The sequence below is a fragment of the Pelophylax lessonae genome, assembly GCF_965119305.1.
Source record: "Pelophylax lessonae genome assembly, chromosome: 8".
In the NCBI taxonomy this organism is placed as follows: Eukaryota; Metazoa; Chordata; class Amphibia; order Anura; family Ranidae; genus Pelophylax; species Pelophylax lessonae.
The window spans coordinates 104,068,826-104,088,714 of NC_138775.1; the positions used below are offsets into that span (position 1 = coordinate 104,068,826).

The 19,889-nt window shown below is 43.1% G+C and overlaps 1 protein-coding gene across 1 annotated transcript in view; it reads right to left on the minus strand.

Moving 5' to 3' along the window:
* Positions 1-13,792: 13,792 nt before the first annotated feature.
* Positions 13,793-19,889, minus strand: part of EIF3L (eukaryotic translation initiation factor 3 subunit L) — a 28,762-nt gene continuing 22,665 nt past the window's right edge. The window contains exons 10-15 of the mRNA XM_082264741.1: positions 18,699-18,869; positions 18,470-18,603; positions 16,859-17,032; positions 16,592-16,781; positions 15,136-15,216; positions 13,793-13,945 (exon numbers count right to left, since the gene is read on the minus strand). Coding sequence (XP_082120867.1) covers positions 13,907-13,945; positions 15,136-15,216; positions 16,592-16,781; positions 16,859-17,032; positions 18,470-18,603; positions 18,699-18,869 — 789 coding nt within the window. The 3' untranslated portion in view covers positions 13,793-13,906. The remainder of the gene's footprint in view (positions 13,946-15,135; positions 15,217-16,591; positions 16,782-16,858; positions 17,033-18,469; positions 18,604-18,698; positions 18,870-19,889) is intronic.

Genomic DNA, 19,889 nt, shown 5'->3' on the forward strand with positions numbered 1-19,889 from the left:
CGTCTTTCAGGACAGGCACTTCTGAGAGGATAAGCGAGTACTTACTTTCAGGGTGGGACTACTGCTTCTAGGACCTTTCGCCCCAAAGGCCTGGTCCTTAGCAGATAGTAAATCCAGTCTGTAATGTTTGAAAAAAGTTGGATAACTGGACCAGGTCGCTGCCTGACAGATCTGCTCCGGGGTAGCCCCAGCTCTTTCCGCCTGAGAGGCCGCCACTGCTCTAGTAGAATGCGCCTTAATGCCCATAGGAACCTCCTTACCGGAAGCTTTATAAGCCTCACTAATGGCTAGTCTAAGCCATCTGGCTACCGAGGGTCTGGACGCTTTAGCACCCCTATTTGTACCTGAAAACAAAATAAAAAAGGAATTTGACTTCCTAAACTCCTTTGTGATGGCTAAGTATTGTAGAACACATCCTCGGACATCCCATTTGTGGAAATTAATTTCCTGTTCCTTCACAGGGTTTGAAAAAAACTTAGGTAACACTATTTCCTGTTCCCTATGGAATTTAGAGACCACCTTGGGAAGAAACGCCGGATCGGTTTTTAAAGTAATGCGATCCACAAATATTTGTAAAAAAGGTGCTTTAACAGAAAGGGCCTCAAGCTCAGACCCGTCTAGCGGTAGTGATTGCCACTAAAAAAACAGTCTTGAGGGTTAAGGTTTTCACCGAACAAGACTCCAATGGCTCAAATGGTTCTTTAATGAGAGCCTGCAAAACTACCGACAAACACAGGAAAGGGGAGATTTCCTGACGGTCTTTGTCTATTTAAAGCTTTAAAGAAACGGATCACCCAGGGTAATAGGCAAACAGGAATAGTCAGAGACAAGCCAAGGTCGGTACACAGAAAGGTAGATCAAGCACACGGCAAACAGGAAACAGGAAACAAACACTGCAAAAGCAGACCTGCAGTGCACTGGTTAATATAGACTTCCTGTGATGACCTGGGGTGGAGCAGGAACAGGAAGGAGAGGTGATAAAAAGGAACCAGAAGTGAAATCTGACCTCTAATACAGACATGAAGGAACAGGTAAGCTGCAAAACACTATTGCAAATCCATGACATCAGGGTACTGATGACTAACCCCTTGTTTGCCTCCTCTTGCAGAAACTCAAGTACTGACACTGGGCTACCTGCATCTAAAGAGCTTGCTTTGCACCAACCCTTAAAAAACTTCCAAGTTTTTAGGTAAATGCTGTGTCTCTTTCTTTCTGCTTTTTAGCAGAGTCAGGTCCGAGAAACCCTTGCCCCTTAACAGTTCTTCTTCAGAAGCCAGGCTGCAAGGTTCCAAAGTTGCGCCCGAGGACAGAGTACTGGGCCCTGATAGAGAAGATCTTCTCGCACTGGTAAAAACCAGGGGGGGTCCACCGCTAGATGTTTTAGGATCGAGAACCACAGGCTTTTTGGCCAGTGTGGTGCTATGAGGATTAGCGTACTACTTTCCTCCTGGAATTTCCTCAGGACCGCTGGTATTAGCACCGGTGGGGGGAATGCATAACATCTGGGGTAAACCCAAGATTGAGCAAGAATGTCTACTCCTAGAGCTCCATCCCACCTGCTCAGGGAAAAGAATTGAGGTGACTTTGTGTTTTGCCATGAGGCAAAGAGATCGATGCTTGGTATTCCCCATCTCTGGGTTATCCAATCGAACACCCCCTTGTTTTAAAGTCCAGTTGCCCTCCCTTACATTTCCCCTGCTGAGAAATTTGCCAGTTGGTTTAGCTCTCCTTTGCGATGAACCGCAGAAAGAGAGAGAACCTGGACTTCGGCCCATTGAAGGATCCTTTCTGCCAATACCCACAGGAAATTGCTCCTCATTCCACCTTGTCGGTTGACATACGCCACCACTGTGGCATTGTCCGACCGAACCTGGATTCAGCGTCCCTGTAACTCTTCCTGGAAGACTCTGAGGGCCAGCTCTACTGCTCTCAGTTCCCTCCAGTTTGAGGATTGTTTCGCCCCTTCGGGCCCCCCAGCCTGTGCCGCTTGCGTCCATGGTAATAATGGTGGAAGCTATCTGGACCCAATAGAAGCCCTGAGATAGGTTTGAGGCCTTTCTCCACCGCCACAGAGATCTCATCACTCCTGCTGGGATGCAGATTAGAGCGTCCAGGGAGTCCTGACTGCGGTCCCAGGCCTCCAAGATGAATAGCTGTAAGGGACGAAAATGTAGGCCTGCCCACTGAACTGCTGGGATAGCGGTCGTTAGCAACCGCAGTATAGACATGGACTGTCTGACCGAGATTGCTTGGTTGGATTGCAATCGGCCTACTGCCCTGTCTATTCTCTGCTTTTTGTCTAGAGGTAAGAAGACTTTCTGGACAGTGGAGTCTATTTCGTAGCCCAGGAACACTATCCTTTGCGTTGGTACTAGGGAGGATTTTTCTAAATTCAGTAGCCAACCTAGACTTTCCAGAATCCGTATTGCATCTCGGAGGTCCCTGGACAATTTTTCCCAGGAATGAGCGAACCGTAGCAGGTCGTCTAGGTAAGCGATGACCGACAAACCCTGTAGGTGCATGAATGTCAAGGTCTCTGCCATGACCTTGGTAAACACTCCGGGGGGGGGGGGGGGAGAGGATAGACCAAATGGGAGGGCCTGAAATTGCCAGTGCTGTATGCCCTCCCTTGTTCTTACGGCTAACCTCAGGAACTTTTGGCCTCCCTCTGCAATGGGAATGTGCAGGTAGGATTTCCTTGAGATCTATGGGGGCCATGAAACACTCTTGGGGAAGGATAGCCTTTATCGAATAGATGAAGTCCATCCTGAACCTCCTGTACCTGACTGAACGATTCAGGGGCTTTAGGTTTAAGATCAACCTGTAACTGCCCGAGGATTTTAATACCACAAAAATGTGGGAGTAAAACCCCTCTCCTAACTCCCCTGGTGATACCTTCCTGATGACCCTCTATTCCTCCAGATCCTTGAGGGAGGAGAGTATGGCCATGGTCTTCTTCTCGCACCTTGGCAGATCAGTAATCAACATCCTGCAAGGGGGAGGGCTTGAAAACTCTAGCTGATAGCCCCTTCTTACGATCTCCAAAATAAAATGGCTGGAGGTGATCTCTTCCCACCGTGGGAGAAAAGCCCCCAGTCTCCCTCCCACTGTGGTGAGGCTGTCATTGTGACTTCCTGGGCTGTTCAGGAGGGCGAAAAATAGCCCCCCCCACGCAGTGGTGGGATTAAAAAATTTTAGTAACCAATTCCGACTTTCAAGCATGGTGTCATTTTTTTTTTAATCTAATGTCAGTTAGGGGTCCGATCTGTCCGCCGCAATGTTGCAGTCCCGCTAAAAATCGCAGATCGCCGCCATTACTAGTAAAAAAATAAAAATGAATAATGACATCAATCTTTCCCCTAGTTTGTAGATGCAATAACTTTTGCGCAAACCAATCAAAATACCCTTATTGTGATTTTTTCTTTTACCAAAAATATGTAGCAGAAAACAAATTGGCCTAAAATGATGAAAAGATTTTATAGGGAATGTTATATAGCAGAAAGTAAAAAATACTGTTTTTTTTTTTTCCAGAATTGTGGCTTTTTTTTTTAATTTTGTTTATAGCGCAAAAATAAAAATCTCACAGGTCATCAAATACCACCAAAAGAAAGCTCTATTTGTAGGAAAAAAGAGACATCAATTTTATTTGGGTACAGTGTCGCACGACCGCGCAATTGTCAGTTAAAATAACAGTGCCGAATCGCAAAAAATAGCCTGGTTATGAAAGGGGGGAAATCTTCCGGTCCATAACTGATTAAATTATCTATGTAAGATAAAGTACTCTGTGTAGCTAGAATGTTTGATAGATATTACATGTTTGATATCTATGTTTCTAACATTAATATGAAATACTTGTTATTATGTTATGTAGTATTAAGTAAGACGGTTCTGGAGAGAATTTTTGTCTTCCCTTTTTTCTTGTGTTTACTTGTATTTTCTAATAAAATAAGATTGTAAACATAACTGATTAAATTAAAAGCAGGGAGTTAGTACATCAGTGAGTGGTGGTGGTGGACACAGCAACCCCCCCCCCCCCCTTCCCCTGTATGGAGAGAGAGAGAGAGAAAGGGGAAAAAAAAGAGATGGAGGGAGGAAGAGAGTATAAGAGAGAGACAGAGGGAAAGAAAGAGGGAAGAAGAGAGAGAGAGAGACAGAGGGAAAGAAAGAAGGAAGAAGAGAGAGAGGGAAAGAAAGAGGGAAGAAGAAAGAGAGAAGAAGAAAGAGAGAGGGAAAGAAAGAGGGAAGAAGAAAGAGAGAGGGAAAGAAAGAGGGAAGAAGAAAGAGAGAGGGAAAGAAAGAGGGAAGAAGAGAGAGAGAGGGAAAGAAAGAGGGATGGGGAGAGAGAGAGAGAGAGAGAGAGAGAGAGAGAGAGAGAGAGATAGAGAAAGAAAGAGGGAAGAAGAGATAGAGAGGGAAAGAAAGAGGGATGGAGAGAGAGGGGGATAGAGAGGGAGAGAGAGAGGGGGAGAGAGAGAGAGAGAGAGGGGGGATAGAGAGAGAGAGGGGAAGAGAAGAGAGGAAGAGGGAGAGAGAGGAAGAGGGAGAAAGAGAGGAAGAGGAAGAGGGAGAAAGAGAGGAAGAGGGAGAGAGAGGAAGAAAGAGAGGAAGAGGGAGAGAGAGGAAGAGAGGAAGAGGGAGAGAGAGGAAGAGGGAGAGAGAGGAAGAGGGAGAGAGAAAGATTGAGAAAGGAAGAGAGAGAGAGGGGGAGAGAGAGGGGGAGAGAGAGAGGGGGAGAGAGAGAGGGGGAGAGAGAGAGGGGGAGAGGGAGAGAGAGAGAGAGAGAGAGAGAGAGAGAGAGAGAGAGAGAGAGAGAGAGAGATGGAAGGAGAGAGAAAGAAAGAGGCAGTGAGGGAGGAAAGAAGGCACGTTTAGCAATTTTTAAACATATTGGAGCATAACATGCTTCTCCTTCCTCGCATCCATTTGCAGATGCAGAGCAGCTCCATGCCACTTTACAGAAAGCCTGCTGAAAGTAATGGGCACTGCACCCATTGGCTGAGAGCCAAGGGAAGGCGGTGCAGCCCGCCTCCTGCTCAGCCAATAGGTAGCTGAGTCTCAACCAGGAAGCAAAGTTTGGCTGCACTGTCTTATACCCGGCTCATAGAGGAAAGGGCAAGCTGAGTGCTGCAGCATTTTTATAAGAGAATCGGACCGGCCCGATCTCCGCTTGCACCAGTTCGGCGAACTTGTAAAATAATAGTAACAGGTTCGCACAAACTGGTGCGAACCGGCCGAATCCCACCACTGCCCCCACGGCTCTTTCCTTTTTGGCTCCAGGATTTCCTCTGCCCTTCAGATTTCCTTGGAGCAGACAAATTCCTTTGGGGATACGATCTCTTATTGAAACCTACCTTTTTTCCCGTTTTACCGGAAAAGATTTTTTCCCATCTGCCGTTTGGTCCAGGATTGTCTCTAAACCTGGACCAAATAGGTGGTCCCCTGTAAATGGGATCCCACAAAGCTTAGCTTTGGATCCCCTGTCTCCCTGCCAAGTTTTTAACCAGAGGGCTCTCCTAGCTGAATTGCTTAAGGCAGACGACCTGGCCGTCATGCGCACCGACTCCGCGGAGGCATCAGCAATGTATGGCACGTCCCGGAGAAGCATGGGGAAGGAAGACAATATAGTCTCCTTGGCAGTACCAGCCTCAACGTGCGCTCTTATCTGTGTTAGCGAATACTCCATGTTTCTGGCTACCACTGTAATTGCCATGGCAGGTTTTAAGTTTCCCAAAGATGAGTCCCATGCTTTTTTCAGGAGGGAGTCTGCTCGCTTGTCCATGGGATCAGGAAGTGACCCCTTATCGTCAAAAGCCAGGTCCGTATGTCTGTGAAAAGGCTGCGTCCAGTTTTGGCGATTTATTCCAGACCGCAGAGTCATCTTCAGAAAAAGGAAACCTCCTTTTTAGAGCCCCGGATAAAAAGGGTTTTCTTTCTGGGTTCTGCCATTCTTCCTTGACGGCATCTATCAGGACCTTGTGTACTGGAAAAATTTTTTTCTTAGGTTTGCCCAGACCAGCATACATCTAATCATGTAGGAATAAGGTTTTCTTTTCCTCCTGGATTCCCAATGTAGTGTGGATAGCCCCTAGAAGGACCTCTTCCAGAGACAATTTGTATCTAGAGGTTCTGTTGGATTCGCCATCCGACCCCTCTGCCTCTGATTCCCCCTGGGAATTGGGGGTTGTGCTATCGCACTCTTCCCCCTGATATTCAGAGCCGCCGGTGCTTCCCCACTTGTTGAGGGTACTACCTGCGGGGTTGGAGCAATTTCCTGCTGTGCCGACTGGGGGGAACTCTGCGGAAGCTGAATGTTAGCAAACAAATCCTTAAAGGACTGAAAGGTGCTAGCAAGCTCCTTAACAGATGCGGCTAAGTCTGAATTTTGATTCTCAGTATGCTCCCTGACTAAATTATCTAAACAATCCCTGCATAAAGGTTTAGTCGAGGATTCCCCCATATTAGCCTTGCAGGAAGGGCATCTCTTCTTTGCATTATGGGGTGTCTGATTTTTCAGGGGCCTTATTCTGAAAAAATAAAAACATAGTAAAACATACACTCTTCCCTAACGCCCCCAGCCCACACAGCTTGCCCCAACAGAGGGTGTTACTAGGGACGACCATCACCAAAAGATCCCACAGTGTAACCTTCAAGCCTTCCTAATCCCCTTAAAAGAGCCTCTAGGGGAAATAAATTGGAGCTAGTGGGAGAAGATAAGGAAGTTATGTTTATGTTATGAACAAGTACCTTGTTCTGCAGCTGTTTCCCAGCGTTGAATGCACCAGTCTTCTTTATCTGGCCCACTCATCGCCGCGACCCAGAAGTTGCAGTTGCTGAAGGGAAGTGCCTGCCCCTACCAGAAGTGACTTCCCCCGTCATCCGGCCCGGCTGCTCCACACCGGCCGTACATCGGGGGGCAGCGCACAACCCTCGGACGCTCTCCCCGAGCGTGAAGAGCAGACCCCCCAGCCTGGGAGCTCCCCTGAGCGGGGCTGGGGTGATAACGATATCCTTGCGGCCAACAGGTAGGCAGGTCCCTCCCAGTCCCTGTCTTTCCGGCCGCTTCTGAGAGTACCTGACTCCCTTGTAGCTTCAGCCTCAGCTATGGCTCCTCTGGACGGTGTCTCCCCGCTGGAGGAAACACCAGAACTGAGGCAGCCAGCTGGAGGGAGGCTTAAAAATCTATTGATTGGGGCGGTGTTTCCTGTGAGGGTAGGAGCCAGGTTCTCTCAGAAGTGCCTGTCCTGAAAGATGACAAGGGAAAAAATGGCTCTGGGACTTAAGTGGTTAAAGTGATTGTAAAGTCTCTCTTTTTTTTTTTTTAAATGACAAACATGGTATATTTACCTGCTCTGTGCAGTGGTTTTGTGCAGGACAGCCTGGATCCTCCTCTTCTCAGGTCCCTCTTTGCTGCTCCTAGCCTCTTCCTCCCGTCAAATACTCCCACAGCAAGCAGCTTGCTATGTGGCACCTGAGTCAAGCTGCAGTTCCGTGTGTTGATTCAGACACAGAACTGCCTTTTGGCCCTGCCCCCTCTCCAGATTGGCTAACTGACTGATTGACAGCTGTGGGATCCAATGGGGCCTCTGCCATGTCTCAGCCAATCAGGAGGCAGAGTCCTAGACAGCCGAGGGACTAGTGCAGTGGTCCTCAACCCCGGTCCTCGGGCCCACTAACAGGCCAGATTTTAAATATTACCTTGGGGAGATGCAGACTAGAATACTGCAAATCAATGAGCAGCAAATGAGATCACCTGTGATGTAATTAGGTATCTTGCAAACCTGGCCTGTTAGTGGGCCCCGAGGACCGGAGTTTGGGACAACTGGACATCGCTGGATAGAGATGGGGGTTTAGGTAAGTATTAGGGGGTGCTGGGGCAGCTGCTACACACAGAAGGCTTTTTATCTTAATGCATAGAATGCATCAAGATAAAAAAAAACCTTCAGCATTTACAACTCCTTTAAAGGCTCTAGCTGGCAGATGAAACAAATGTTCCGTGTGTGTGAAAGGGGCCTTAAGGTAAAGATCAGCATCTGGAAGACCAGCACTGATGACTTATCCTTTGCTCCTTCGACACAGCTTTCCTAGTTCAGTTGCTCTTTAAATATTCATCTGTTTTTAGTGAAAATTTGTCTCATCTCCAGGGATAAATCTGTTGGGGACGAGTGCAAATCTGTCTCAGTCAGATGCCCAGGTTTACAGGCGCAGGGGTTGCAAATAAACAGACTTTGTTATATCCTATGCTGACAGGCAGGCTGCCTAAATTAGTTGTTCATTTGCCCAAAAAAGTGTCCCTACTTGCGGTTGTAATTTGCAATGGAAACACAGGCACATGGATGACTTACTTTGCCTAGTGCGAAAACAGAGTCTCAGAGAATTCTCTTTCACTTGTAGACAGTTCCTGTGTTTCTGGCTAGTTACTTTCTTTACTATATATAGGATGCACATTTGTGCAAAATACAAGTGAAAGAGAGTTCTCTGGGGCTCAGTTTCCTATCCTCGCACCAGGCAAAATTATGTCCTCCATGTGTGATAGTAAATCTTGTGAGTGTTGGCTTTACTTGCTCTGAGTAGGATGGGAATAAAGGAGTCTGACATTTCATTATCCTTTAGGACCTGGGTTCCAACAACCATGCTGTTAAACCCAGCAACTGGAAAGCAAGATGGAATCACATGCCTGACAAAGGGGTCCTGCGTGACTCCGAAATGTTGCACCTATCCTGATGTGATCCTTTTGCAATAAAAAGTTTATTCGGACTGCTGCGCAAGATCTTTGGTGTGCTGGCGAATATGTATGTATCTGTGTAGCAAGATGGAATAAAGGACCTTGGGCCAGTAAGTCTGGTCCGTTTGGAAAAGGTCAAGGCTCATCTGCCAGAAGTCTGAGGATATCGGTGTACCAGGTTCTTCTAGGCCAACTTGGTGCAACAAGATTCACCAGAGGCCTTTTCTCCTCTATCTTGTGCAGCAATCAAGTAAGGATCTTCATTGGAGGGAAGGCATAAACCAGTTTGCATCGAGTCCAAGGAATCATCAAAGGATCTACTTTTGAAGGCTAGATGATCTTTATTCTTGGCCACAATAAATTTCACCTTGTTGTTGAACCTGGAGGCCAGAGTGTCCACATGAGTTTTTCCAGCTTTGACAGATTTTGAAAGATCTCTGCACCCCCCCCCCCCCCCCCCCACCCAAGGTCTGTGTGTCAGTGGCTTAGGAAGTCAGCCTGCTAATTGACCACTCCAGGTATTTAGAAGGCCAGGAGAAATTAATAGAACGTTCCATCCAGAAGAATATCAGACTTGTTTCTGTTGGGTCAATTTGACTTTGATGGTTTAATGTAGGCCACTACTATGGTGAATGTACTATGGTGTAAGATTTTAGATAGCTGACCACCTAAAACCGCTATACCTGCAGTTAATGCCAATGCGGTAACCCACAAATAAATTTGGTGACATCAATGGGTTACCGCATTGGCATTAACTGCAGGTATAGCGGTTTTATGGTGATCAGCCAACTAAAATCTTAGGAGATGTTTCAGTCCGATATTCCTAGGCAATGCTTAGACCTGCGGTAATAAGGCAGGAGAAAGACAGCTCGGTGAGGGGGCTTCGCGGCTCAGTGTAGCCGGAGTAACCGGTGTGGACGAGTCTCAGATACCGTGTGGACATACTTACTGGCACCAGAGGGGAACTGTCCAGAGTGAGGACGTCCAGGATAGAGGACAAGCACCATTCAGGAGAATTTAAGATCAGCCCTAATTATCCACTGTCTGGTAAGAGGCTTATCCTCCCGTTTGAGTGGTACCCCATAGTTCTCATTCTCTCCTGAGCACCTTTCCCTCATCTGGATTTTTATATATACGCCCTTAAAACTCTGCTCTCTGGTAAGAGGCCAGTCCTTAACATGGTGGCGGGATTATCTGCACCTTAAAGTTGCTGTGGACATTTCACTTGGATATCTTCACATCTACTGCAAATATTGTTTTGGACTTTATGCACCCTTACTTTTGTTCTTTATTTCATCTTCTCACCTGAGTGTGATTCAGTTATTCACATTGTTGAGTTATCAACTGCATTTTGCCCTTGGGGCTTATCAGTTCACTATATATGTAACAGTTTTGTGATTATTCATTTGCATATTGTTGTATTGGTTCATTTCAACCTGATTGGTTGACACCTATAAGTTTAACGCACCTGCTTCTTTATACATATTCTTTTCCCCGATTGGTTTTAAGGTTGCAGCTTTACTTTATTCACATCCTGCGCACTTTTTACGCTTATATACTAGACCAGAGTTATACCAACTAGCTGCAATAGGTAAACCTTTAACAAATGTGCCTAAATATAAAAGAATACAAAAAATTCTAAACAATCCCTTTAAAAGGAGCTACCACTTTACAGGGGCTTTATAGTGCATCATAGGAAAAAAAAAATCCCAATATCCTGAGTGAGATGCGTGTGTCTGTTCCTCTATAGCAGTGATGGCGAACCTTGGGGGTGGTTTTTTAGAGATATAAAAGCTAAGATACATATGTTGCCATCATCCCTGTAATAATTCAAAAAAGAAGTTTGGTTCCTCAAGCCAAAAAAGAAGAAAGTGGGATTTTATAGGCAAAAGTAATAATTATCCATTTTATTAAAAGAATTGCATATAATTGTGAGAAACAAAGAAAAAATCAAAACTACAACATTGGTTGTATAAGTAATGCATATTACACAATTGACAGTTTATGAACCATTTTACTTATTAGATGGTGATTCCTGGTTGTAGAACTAGGGTTCCGACGCGTTTCGGCATATATCGCCTTTGTCAAGGAAAAAAACATCACCATATTCTATAGAGTGAAAAGTGAAGAAATGCAAAAAATGAGTGACTTGTTGTGAAAAATATATCAAAACAAACAAACATCGTCTTTTCTGTTTGTGTACCTAGACTTCAATAATATCTATGCCCATAAGGAAGTGGGGGGGAGGTTTCGGGTCCTGTGCCCACCAGGCTTGTTACTGGATCCTGGGCCTGTTGGTCTGAAGAAGGGGGAGAGGTTGGTTTAAGGAGGGCGTGTGTTGTTTGGTGCCCTATTTAAGCTGAATAGAGTGAATTTCCAATTTTACCTCAAGTATACGGATAACACCTCTTGGGGATGAATAGGGTCCTGGGGTGTGTAGCAAACCCCAAGCTTCTATGTGTAACCACAACGCTCCTGGTTTCCCTGGAGAGTGGATAGAGTTTCAATATATAAGGTTGGCGTATACAAAAATGAGGCCTGGAGGTAAAGTGGGTAAAAAAACAACACTTACATTTTAGAAAAGGGGATAAAAGACACTGGGGTCCTCCGATTGGTCCCAAAGGTGTAAGCCTGTGATCCTATGTGAAATTGATTTAAAATAAAATAAGGGGGGAGGTTTTCGATGGTTTGTGGAGTAATGAAACAGTAATAGTGAAACGTTGGCTTACTGGAAATTTAAAGAAGAGGTACTTGGATTGACAGATTTCCGAGATCAGTAGGAGGGGCTGACCCTCTTCCGAGGGTACATGGTCACTGAATCTTTATCTGGCAGAAAAAAGGTTTACATCATTTTAATGCGGTATAGGTAGTGTTGAAGTTGGCCAGCAGGTGGCGCTGTGCCGCAACTTACTTTTATTGAAGGCTTATCCTCTGCCACAGATGCATAAGTCTCTGTCTGACAGGAGGAAAAAGAAATGTCTAGTTTTAGTGTGTGAAAGGGTATTAGAAATGGCCAACAAATCTGGCAGAAAAAATTACATCATTTTAAATTGGGTTTAGGTAGTATTAAAGTTGGCCAGCAGGTGGCGCTGTGCCGCAACTTACTTGTATTGAATGCTTGTCCTCTGCCACAGTATACATGTGTAATGTTATAATAAAAGTAAGTTGCGGCACAGCGCCACCTGCTGGCCAACTTCAACACTACCTATACCACATTAAAATTATGTAAACCTTTTTTCTGCCAGATAGAGATTCAGTGACCATGTACCCTCGGAAGAGGGTCAGCCCCTCCTACTGATCTCGGAAATCTGTCAATCCAAGTACCTCTTCTTTAAATTTCCAGTAAGCCAACGTTTCACTATTACTGTTTCATTACTCCACAAACCATCGAAAACCTCCACCCTTATTTTATTTTAAATCAATTTCACATAGGATCACAGGCTTACACCTTTGGGACCAATCGGAGGACCCCAGTGTCTTTTATCCCCTTTTCTAAAATGTAAGTGTTGTTTTTTTACCCACTTTACCTCCAGGCCTCATTTTTGTATACGCCAACCTTATATATTGAAACTCTATCCACTCTCCAGGGAAACCAGGAGCGTTGTGGTTACACATAGAAGCTTGGGGTTTGCTACACACCCCAGGACCCTATTCATCCCCAAGAGGTGTTATCCGTATACTTGAGGTAAAATTGGAAATTCACTCTATTCAGCTTAAATAGGGCACCAAACAACACACGCCCGCCTTAAACCAACCTCTCCCCCTTCTTCAGACCAACAGGCCCAGGATCCAGTAACAAGCCTGGTGGGCACAGGACCCGAAACCTCCCCCCCACTTCCTTATGGGCATAGATATTACTGAAGTCTAGGTACACAAACAGAAAAGACGATGTTTATTTTGATATATTTTTCACAACAAGTCACTAATTTTTTGCATTTCTTCACTTTTCACGCTATAGAATATGGTGATGTTTTTTTCCTTGACAAAGGCAATATATGCCGAAACGCGTCGGAACCCTAGTTCTACAACCAGGAATCACCATCTAATAAGCAAAATGGTTCATAAACTGTCAATTGTGTAATATGCATTACTTATACAACCAATGTTGTAGTTTTGATTTTTTCTTTGTTTCTCACAATTATATGCAATTCTTTTAATAAAATGGATAATTATTACTTTTGCCTATAAAATCCCACTTTCTTCTTTTTTGGCTTGAGGAACCAAACTTCTTTTGTGATGGCGAACCTTGGCATCCCAGGTGTTTTGGAACTACATTTCCCATGATGCTCATGCACTCTGCAGTGTAGTTGAGCATCATGGGAAATGTAGTTCCAAAACATCTGGGGTGCCAAGGTTCGCCATCACTTCTCTATAGCTAGGTTTATCTGTTTATCCTGTCAGAAAGCCAATTCATTTTATAGAGTGATAAAGCTGAAGCAGTTGCGCATTGCAATCAGTGTTGTCACTGTGGTAGCCTCTGTTCAGGACTAGACTACAGGAGCAAATGTTGCAAGTATTGTGTGATTTCAACTCTAATGTAAACACATCCCCTTGTCTTTTCAGTGCATCCCACTGAAGCTATAGCTGACTTATTTTATTTGGCAGCTGTAAGGGAAAACTTTATGGTAGCTGAAGTGTATGCAGGCCACATGTCAAATGGAGTGATGTACAGCGACTGCAACTAAACTAGATGTCCCCACCAGAACTACTGCAGAACCTCTGCAAAGCTTTCCCAGCCATCAGAGCTTTTGTTGCTGCTTGTAGAAATTGATTGCAGCAGAACTCAACTTCTATCAAAAAAAAGGTGCTTCTCATCAACCATTGCCAAAACAAGGTTTACACCTACTTTAATGTACTTTTTGCTTTTTATTTGCCCTTGTGTGGGTGTACTGACTTAATGTATCAAGTAAAATATAGAATTAATATTTTCTGATATCAATCACTTCTTCCTGTGTTTACAAATCTATAATTTGATTTTGGTGTGATCTGTTATTGGAGGATGAGACTAACTCTACCTCTCCTTGTGCAACCTAAAACCATCATGTTAAATTAGCAAAGTAATGGACAAACTTAAGTTCTTGAACATTTTATTAAAACAATAAAGTCCTTCCAAAATGGATTGTGTGCTTGGAAGTTGCATTTGACCTTCAATCCTTATAAATACATTGTGTGTGTGTGGAGCTCTCAAGGCTTCTGGCTCATCTTCTTTAAGGTCTTGTTCAACTATAAAAACAAAAAAAAAAAAAAACGCAAAAAAATATTTACAGATTATTGAAAATGCACACTATTCAATGCAAACATTTATCAGATTAGCCGAGTAGTAAATCCTACACATACATGGCCTCTTGCACACAGGGTGTCCTAAGCTTGTTGCAGCAGAAATTCTGGCCCTCCCATACTGGGAAGCCCTGTTGCTCCATGCAGCCGCCCTAGAGACCTGAATGGCTGTGCGCAGCTGTAAAATCGGACGTTTGCCTGTATTACAAAAACAGATGCTTTTCTATTCTTAGAATACGCCCATACGCTAAATGAGTGTTCACACACACGTATATTCATTCATGGCATAGCGAGCAGCACCTGGGTGAGGAAAATAGGATAGAATCTAGATATCATTGGGCTCCAAGGGTCCATGTGCAAGAGTTCTACATCTATACTATACTTCTCCAAAAGAAAAGAGCAAAACCAGGGCCCAGGCCCTGTCTCACCCACTCAGCGCTGATGTTGTATGCAATCCAAAAAGTGGCAAACTACCACTCAGGGACAAAAAGAGCAAACAATACTTGAATGAGCTGCTGCTATACCACCAATCAAAATCAATAAGGTGCATATATAAATATAAAAGCCTCATACATACACTCTTGTTTCCAGGAGCCTCAAATATATAAAACAATCAAAAACAAATCAAATTACATGAATATGATTGTCTTGTTTGCTATATAACATATGAAAAGTTGTTATTGAAGTCTCTTGATAAATAAAAAGAAAATAAAAATGAGTGGTGCAAAAAAGTCCCAGAAAGGTCCTCTTCAAATACCCCAAGTAGCAAAAGAGCCTTCACCACACCACCGTGCATCCCCTAGGTAATGGGAACGTACCAGAAAGTCCCAGTACTATACTTCTGTCTATTTATATCTAAATAGGATTGGTAAATATGGTCAGTATGTAAGAAAATGTATTTGGATTAGCTGCTTCCAATGTACGCAGGGTACAACACATTTGTTGGAATGTGCAGCCATCTACAGAACTGAAGAAAATGTCCACAACAATGTATTTTTAAAGTATTCTATTTTGCACTGAGGGAGCTAGAATATGATCAGGAATTCACAAACATGTTCTTCCCTACAGATTTTATGAATGAATGAATGAATGACCCTCATCCTGGTTTAATATTTACCTTTTTAATTAATGCTTACCTCCTCAAACTTGTGTATTTGCCTAATAAAGAAATCTCCATATCGTCGGGCCACTTTGGTGTCAGCAATGTGAATCATATCCTGGAGAGGAAAAAAAAAAAAAAAAGTGTTAAAACATGAATATATTTTAAAAGTGTGATTTCTCCATTTCATTTTTTTTCGAAGTAGCTAAAACATCAGAACATTAAAGTCTATTCTAGTAAAAAAAATAAATAAAAAATGCACTTGTGTGATGCGGGAAGGCTGCGAATTAGCAGCCTGTTCCTGCATCGCAAACGCACATCTAGCAGTTCACACTGCCATATGCGATAGGCAGGGGGTGTCAATGAAATGTTAACGACACCCCCAGTTTGATCGAATATCGCAGCGCGATCTGACAGTTTGCACAGGATGGGATCGCACAAGTGTGAACCACTGTGCGATCCGATCCTGATGCGGCTGGAAAAAAGGGTCCTGTGCGTGTTTGGTGCGGATACAGTGCGAATTCAGCCATACAAAGTGTATGGCTGAATTCGCATCTGCACCTCCAATCGCATGTAATGAAGGAGAAGTGCGCTCTGAATTACATGCGATCGGCGCACTCGCAGAAATGTGAACCGGCCCTTAAAGCACAACTTCAGCTTTCGGGTCCCCCTCTCCTTTCCCATTCTTACAACATTTCCAGCACACCTATAGTACCTTAGAATTCAGTTTTTTACCAGCCATCTTATTCCTCTTCTCCAGCGCTGGCATTCCTCAATGCTGCATAGAACAGTGCTCACATTGTGACATGTGATAGACAGTCTATGCAGTATTTAGTATAAGCCAACGCTGTGATAATGCAGGAGCTGTGTCAATTACAACATTCACTCACAATAGCCGTATAATGCTGGACCTAAAGGACAAGCAGCCCCTAGTGGACAGGGTAGAGTGTCTGTGGAGGACCGGGCAGTAAAGGTGATAATTGCAGCTAAATGGTATACTTTTTCTATGTGTGTTTTTTTTCTTCAAACAGAAGCTATAATAAATATATATTCCAAGTAAGATACACTACTCCATCTTGATCAGACTTTTACTTTTTCGGTTTTTAAATCACACTCTTTAGGTCTCGTTCAGACCATGTGCAGAGACGTCAGGTTTTTATGCATGTGTTCTGCAAGAGCCTTAAAAATTAAAAAAAAAAAAAAAAAAAAAAAAAAAAAAACAACTCCCTATGCGTCCTGTTCACATAACACTGGTATTATTTGCAGAAGTGTTTGCAGTTTTCTGCGCAGAAAAAACTGATGTGACAACAATGCGGTGTGAACCGGGCACATGCAAGAAGTCCATAAAAAATGATGTCAATGTGCATAAAAATTCACTGAAACGCACATGAAAACTTGTTTCTCTGCAAGTGAAATCAGGGTTTCCCATCAGTTTTCATGCACGTATGGTGTGAACAAGCCCTAAGCTATCCTGGCACATGTACTGTAGTCACCTTATCTATATAGAAGTCAACTTCTGAAGCAGACTGAAATTCTCCTTCCAATGCAGAGATGCCACTAGTCCAGACGAGATTCTTCATCTTGTGTTTAAAAACAAGCAGCTGAATCCGAAACTCCTGCTCTGGAAGATCCAAGAAGCCAGCAAGCTTGGCCACAGGCATGGTGGTGTAAAGCTTCAGGAAGCTGAGGGCAAAAGAAGGAGATGAGGTAACAGGACACAGAAATAACATACCTCTACAAGGTCTACAATTGTGACTCACCTCCGGATAGTGGACAGCTGGGCTTGCTGCTGAACTTCATCCAAAAATACTTTTAGTTGTTGTAGATAGGGTTCTTTGTGATAGTTTGGGTGAACATTATCATAGTTAGGGACCACTGGTGACAGGAACTTGGGACAGGCAAAATTAAACAGCTCTTCATAAATCTGTGCATCTCTGAAAAAAAAAAAAAAAAAAAAAAAGTGTTGAGTGGTGCCCATAGCAATCCATCATATCCATCCAGAAGAATGCAAAAGAGTTGCACAACCCTTTTTTTTCTGTCAGCAGCACTGGAGGGTTCTTGTACACCTACAGCTCTGCACAGTGAGCATACTCCAAGCTACCTCCCTGATTTCGCTTTCCTTAGGAGTATTACACTCCTAACCCCCTGCTCTCCTTTGCAGAAGAGCACATACTGTTTCTGTTTAACAGTACTGGAGGCTTTCTGCACACATTCAGCTTCACACTCTTGTGGTTCACAGCTCATCTATCCCTCTACTTTGGCTCCATTTCCCATACACACTTCACCTTATTGGGTTGCTTCTCTACCCCTTTGTTGCCATTCTGTGCCTCCACTTCATTCTATAGTCTTTTGTATTATTGTACACCCCAGTATGCATTGTGACAGGTCCAGACTATCACGGAGAAAATTATCATTTAAAAGGACACAGAGTGTGCACATTGGCTCCATGCAGAACTACAGAGCGTAGATGTGCAGTGGAGAAAACTGCTTTTGCAGCTTTCTTCAGGTTTTGTTATACCCGGATGGGGCTCTGCAGTTTGGAGATTCCATAGTGTCTTGGGTGGGAGGGAATCCTCCAACCCTGTGTCATGTCTTATAATGGGAGGTGAAGCGCTTGCTATGAAACCGAGTTGGGATGGCTGATTGCAGGGGGGTATTGGACCAGTGGGACAGCCCCCATAGGTGTGTCTATGTAAATGCTTTGTTTTTAACAAGTCTTATGCCTAGCTTGCTCCTATGGCTAAGAGGTCAATACCCATTGGTGAAGACTGTATGAGTGGGCGGCGACTGTCGGAGGACTCAGAGAAAGGAATTTTATGGTAAGATTTTACAAAAATTCCGTTATGCACACACACACACACACACACACACATACCATATACTCATTGTGCATGTTTTCACATGGTGGATTTGGAGAAAGAAAATTACATATGGCAGTGTACCGAAGAGCATAAAGTAAGGAAAATATATATATATATATATATATATATATATATATATATATATATATATATATATATATATATATATATATATATATATATATATATCCTACAAAACTGCACACTCATGACCAAAAGAAAATAATTATCTGGAAAAAAAAAATAAACAAATAAATAAAATAAAAATATACCACTCTGCATTGTTAGACCTGAGCAAAGAACACATGAATAGAAGCCTAGCTCGGAGAAGAATAGAAATCATTTCACTCATTTTTTACTACTAAAGGAAAGGGAGCACAGGCAATAATTATTACTGTCTGAATTTACAAGGAAAGCTATATGCATAAGCTTGAATGTTTACTAGTTTTCTTAGAAGTAATATTTGGGTTTGGACAGACAACACACTCTAAACCCAGCACACCTTCTTACCCCTTCTGCATGCGCAGCATCTTGTCACCATATTTTTCTCTCAACTGTGTGTGAATACTCTCATCAATGCGCATAGGATACATAGTCAAGGCAATGGCCAGCAAGGCATGCATCTGCTCATTCTGCTTATTAATCTGTACGAAGGAAAGAAGGTAAGTTAGAAAAACAAACAGCATTAGAAAGAAAAAAAAAAAGGTTAAAAAGAAGCTGAACAGCAGAGGCTTCTCACCATCTCATACTTGTATGTTGTCCTCTGGAACATACTTTTGGTCCTTTGAATGTAAAGAAGGATGTTGGCAAAGACACGTATTGCATCCTGGTATCGTCTCATCATTAAGTAAGCAAAACCAACATAGTAATAGGTGGTGACCTGGCATTCTGGTACACGGGAGTACATACTCTGAAAAGACAAGATAAAAGAGCAAAATAGAAAATTACTTATTAAAATGCAGAGAGAAAATAGGGAATCAAAGGCAACCTAAACATTATGTCCCATTCACATTAGAAGATGGACATGTAGGCTATACCAAGACTCCACAGTAATTTATTTCAGGTCCCATGACAGACACAGCAGACATGCATTGGTTAAAGTGAATAAAGTCAACAATGTAATTAATGCCCAAAATGCAGAGTTTCTGAATGCAATTTGACTCAGAACTGCAACCTTCACAATGGTTTTAAACAAAAAAGCAAGAGTTGTAAAAAAATAAAATAAAAAATATTTAAAATCCATTTTTCAAACGCACGATAAACTGATTATTATTTAGCATTTACTAAAAGGCTACAAAAACAATATACTTTTTGAAAGTAGAGGACATTTAGTATGAAATTATGGTATTTTTGTGTAGGTGGTCTTTATGGGAGGCATCAAAGATCTAATTACACTTTTATGGGAGGCAAAGATCTAATTACACCTCAAAAGTGATAATAAATTATTCTTTTTTTAAATAAACAAACAGGTCATACTTACCTGCTCAGTACAACAGTATTACTCAGAGCAGACCCAATCCTCCTCACGTCCCCCGCCGGTGCTCCTGGCCCCTCCCTCATGAGCATATCTCTGGATCAACAGGGAGCTCAGGTATGTATTAGGCTCAGTGCAGTTTGCTTTTGATTTGTTTCTGCAGTGCGTCTTTTGCACACGCGATTTGCATTTTTTTGTGGGGGTTTTTCAGCCAATATTATGTTCGACAGATTTAAAAATGCAAATCGTGGCAAAAAATGCACTACATGCTTTTCTGCAGCTTCTTCATTGAAATCTTTTGAAAAAAAAAATAAAAAAAAGCACCATTTTGCAACTAAAAAAAGTCCCTGGCCCTTTCCAAAAACGCAGTGGCCGAAAAAAGCATAGGTGTGCCTGTGCCCCATAAAAAACCATGTTAAATGAACTGTAGTGAGTTTCTACAAAAAGCACCAAAGA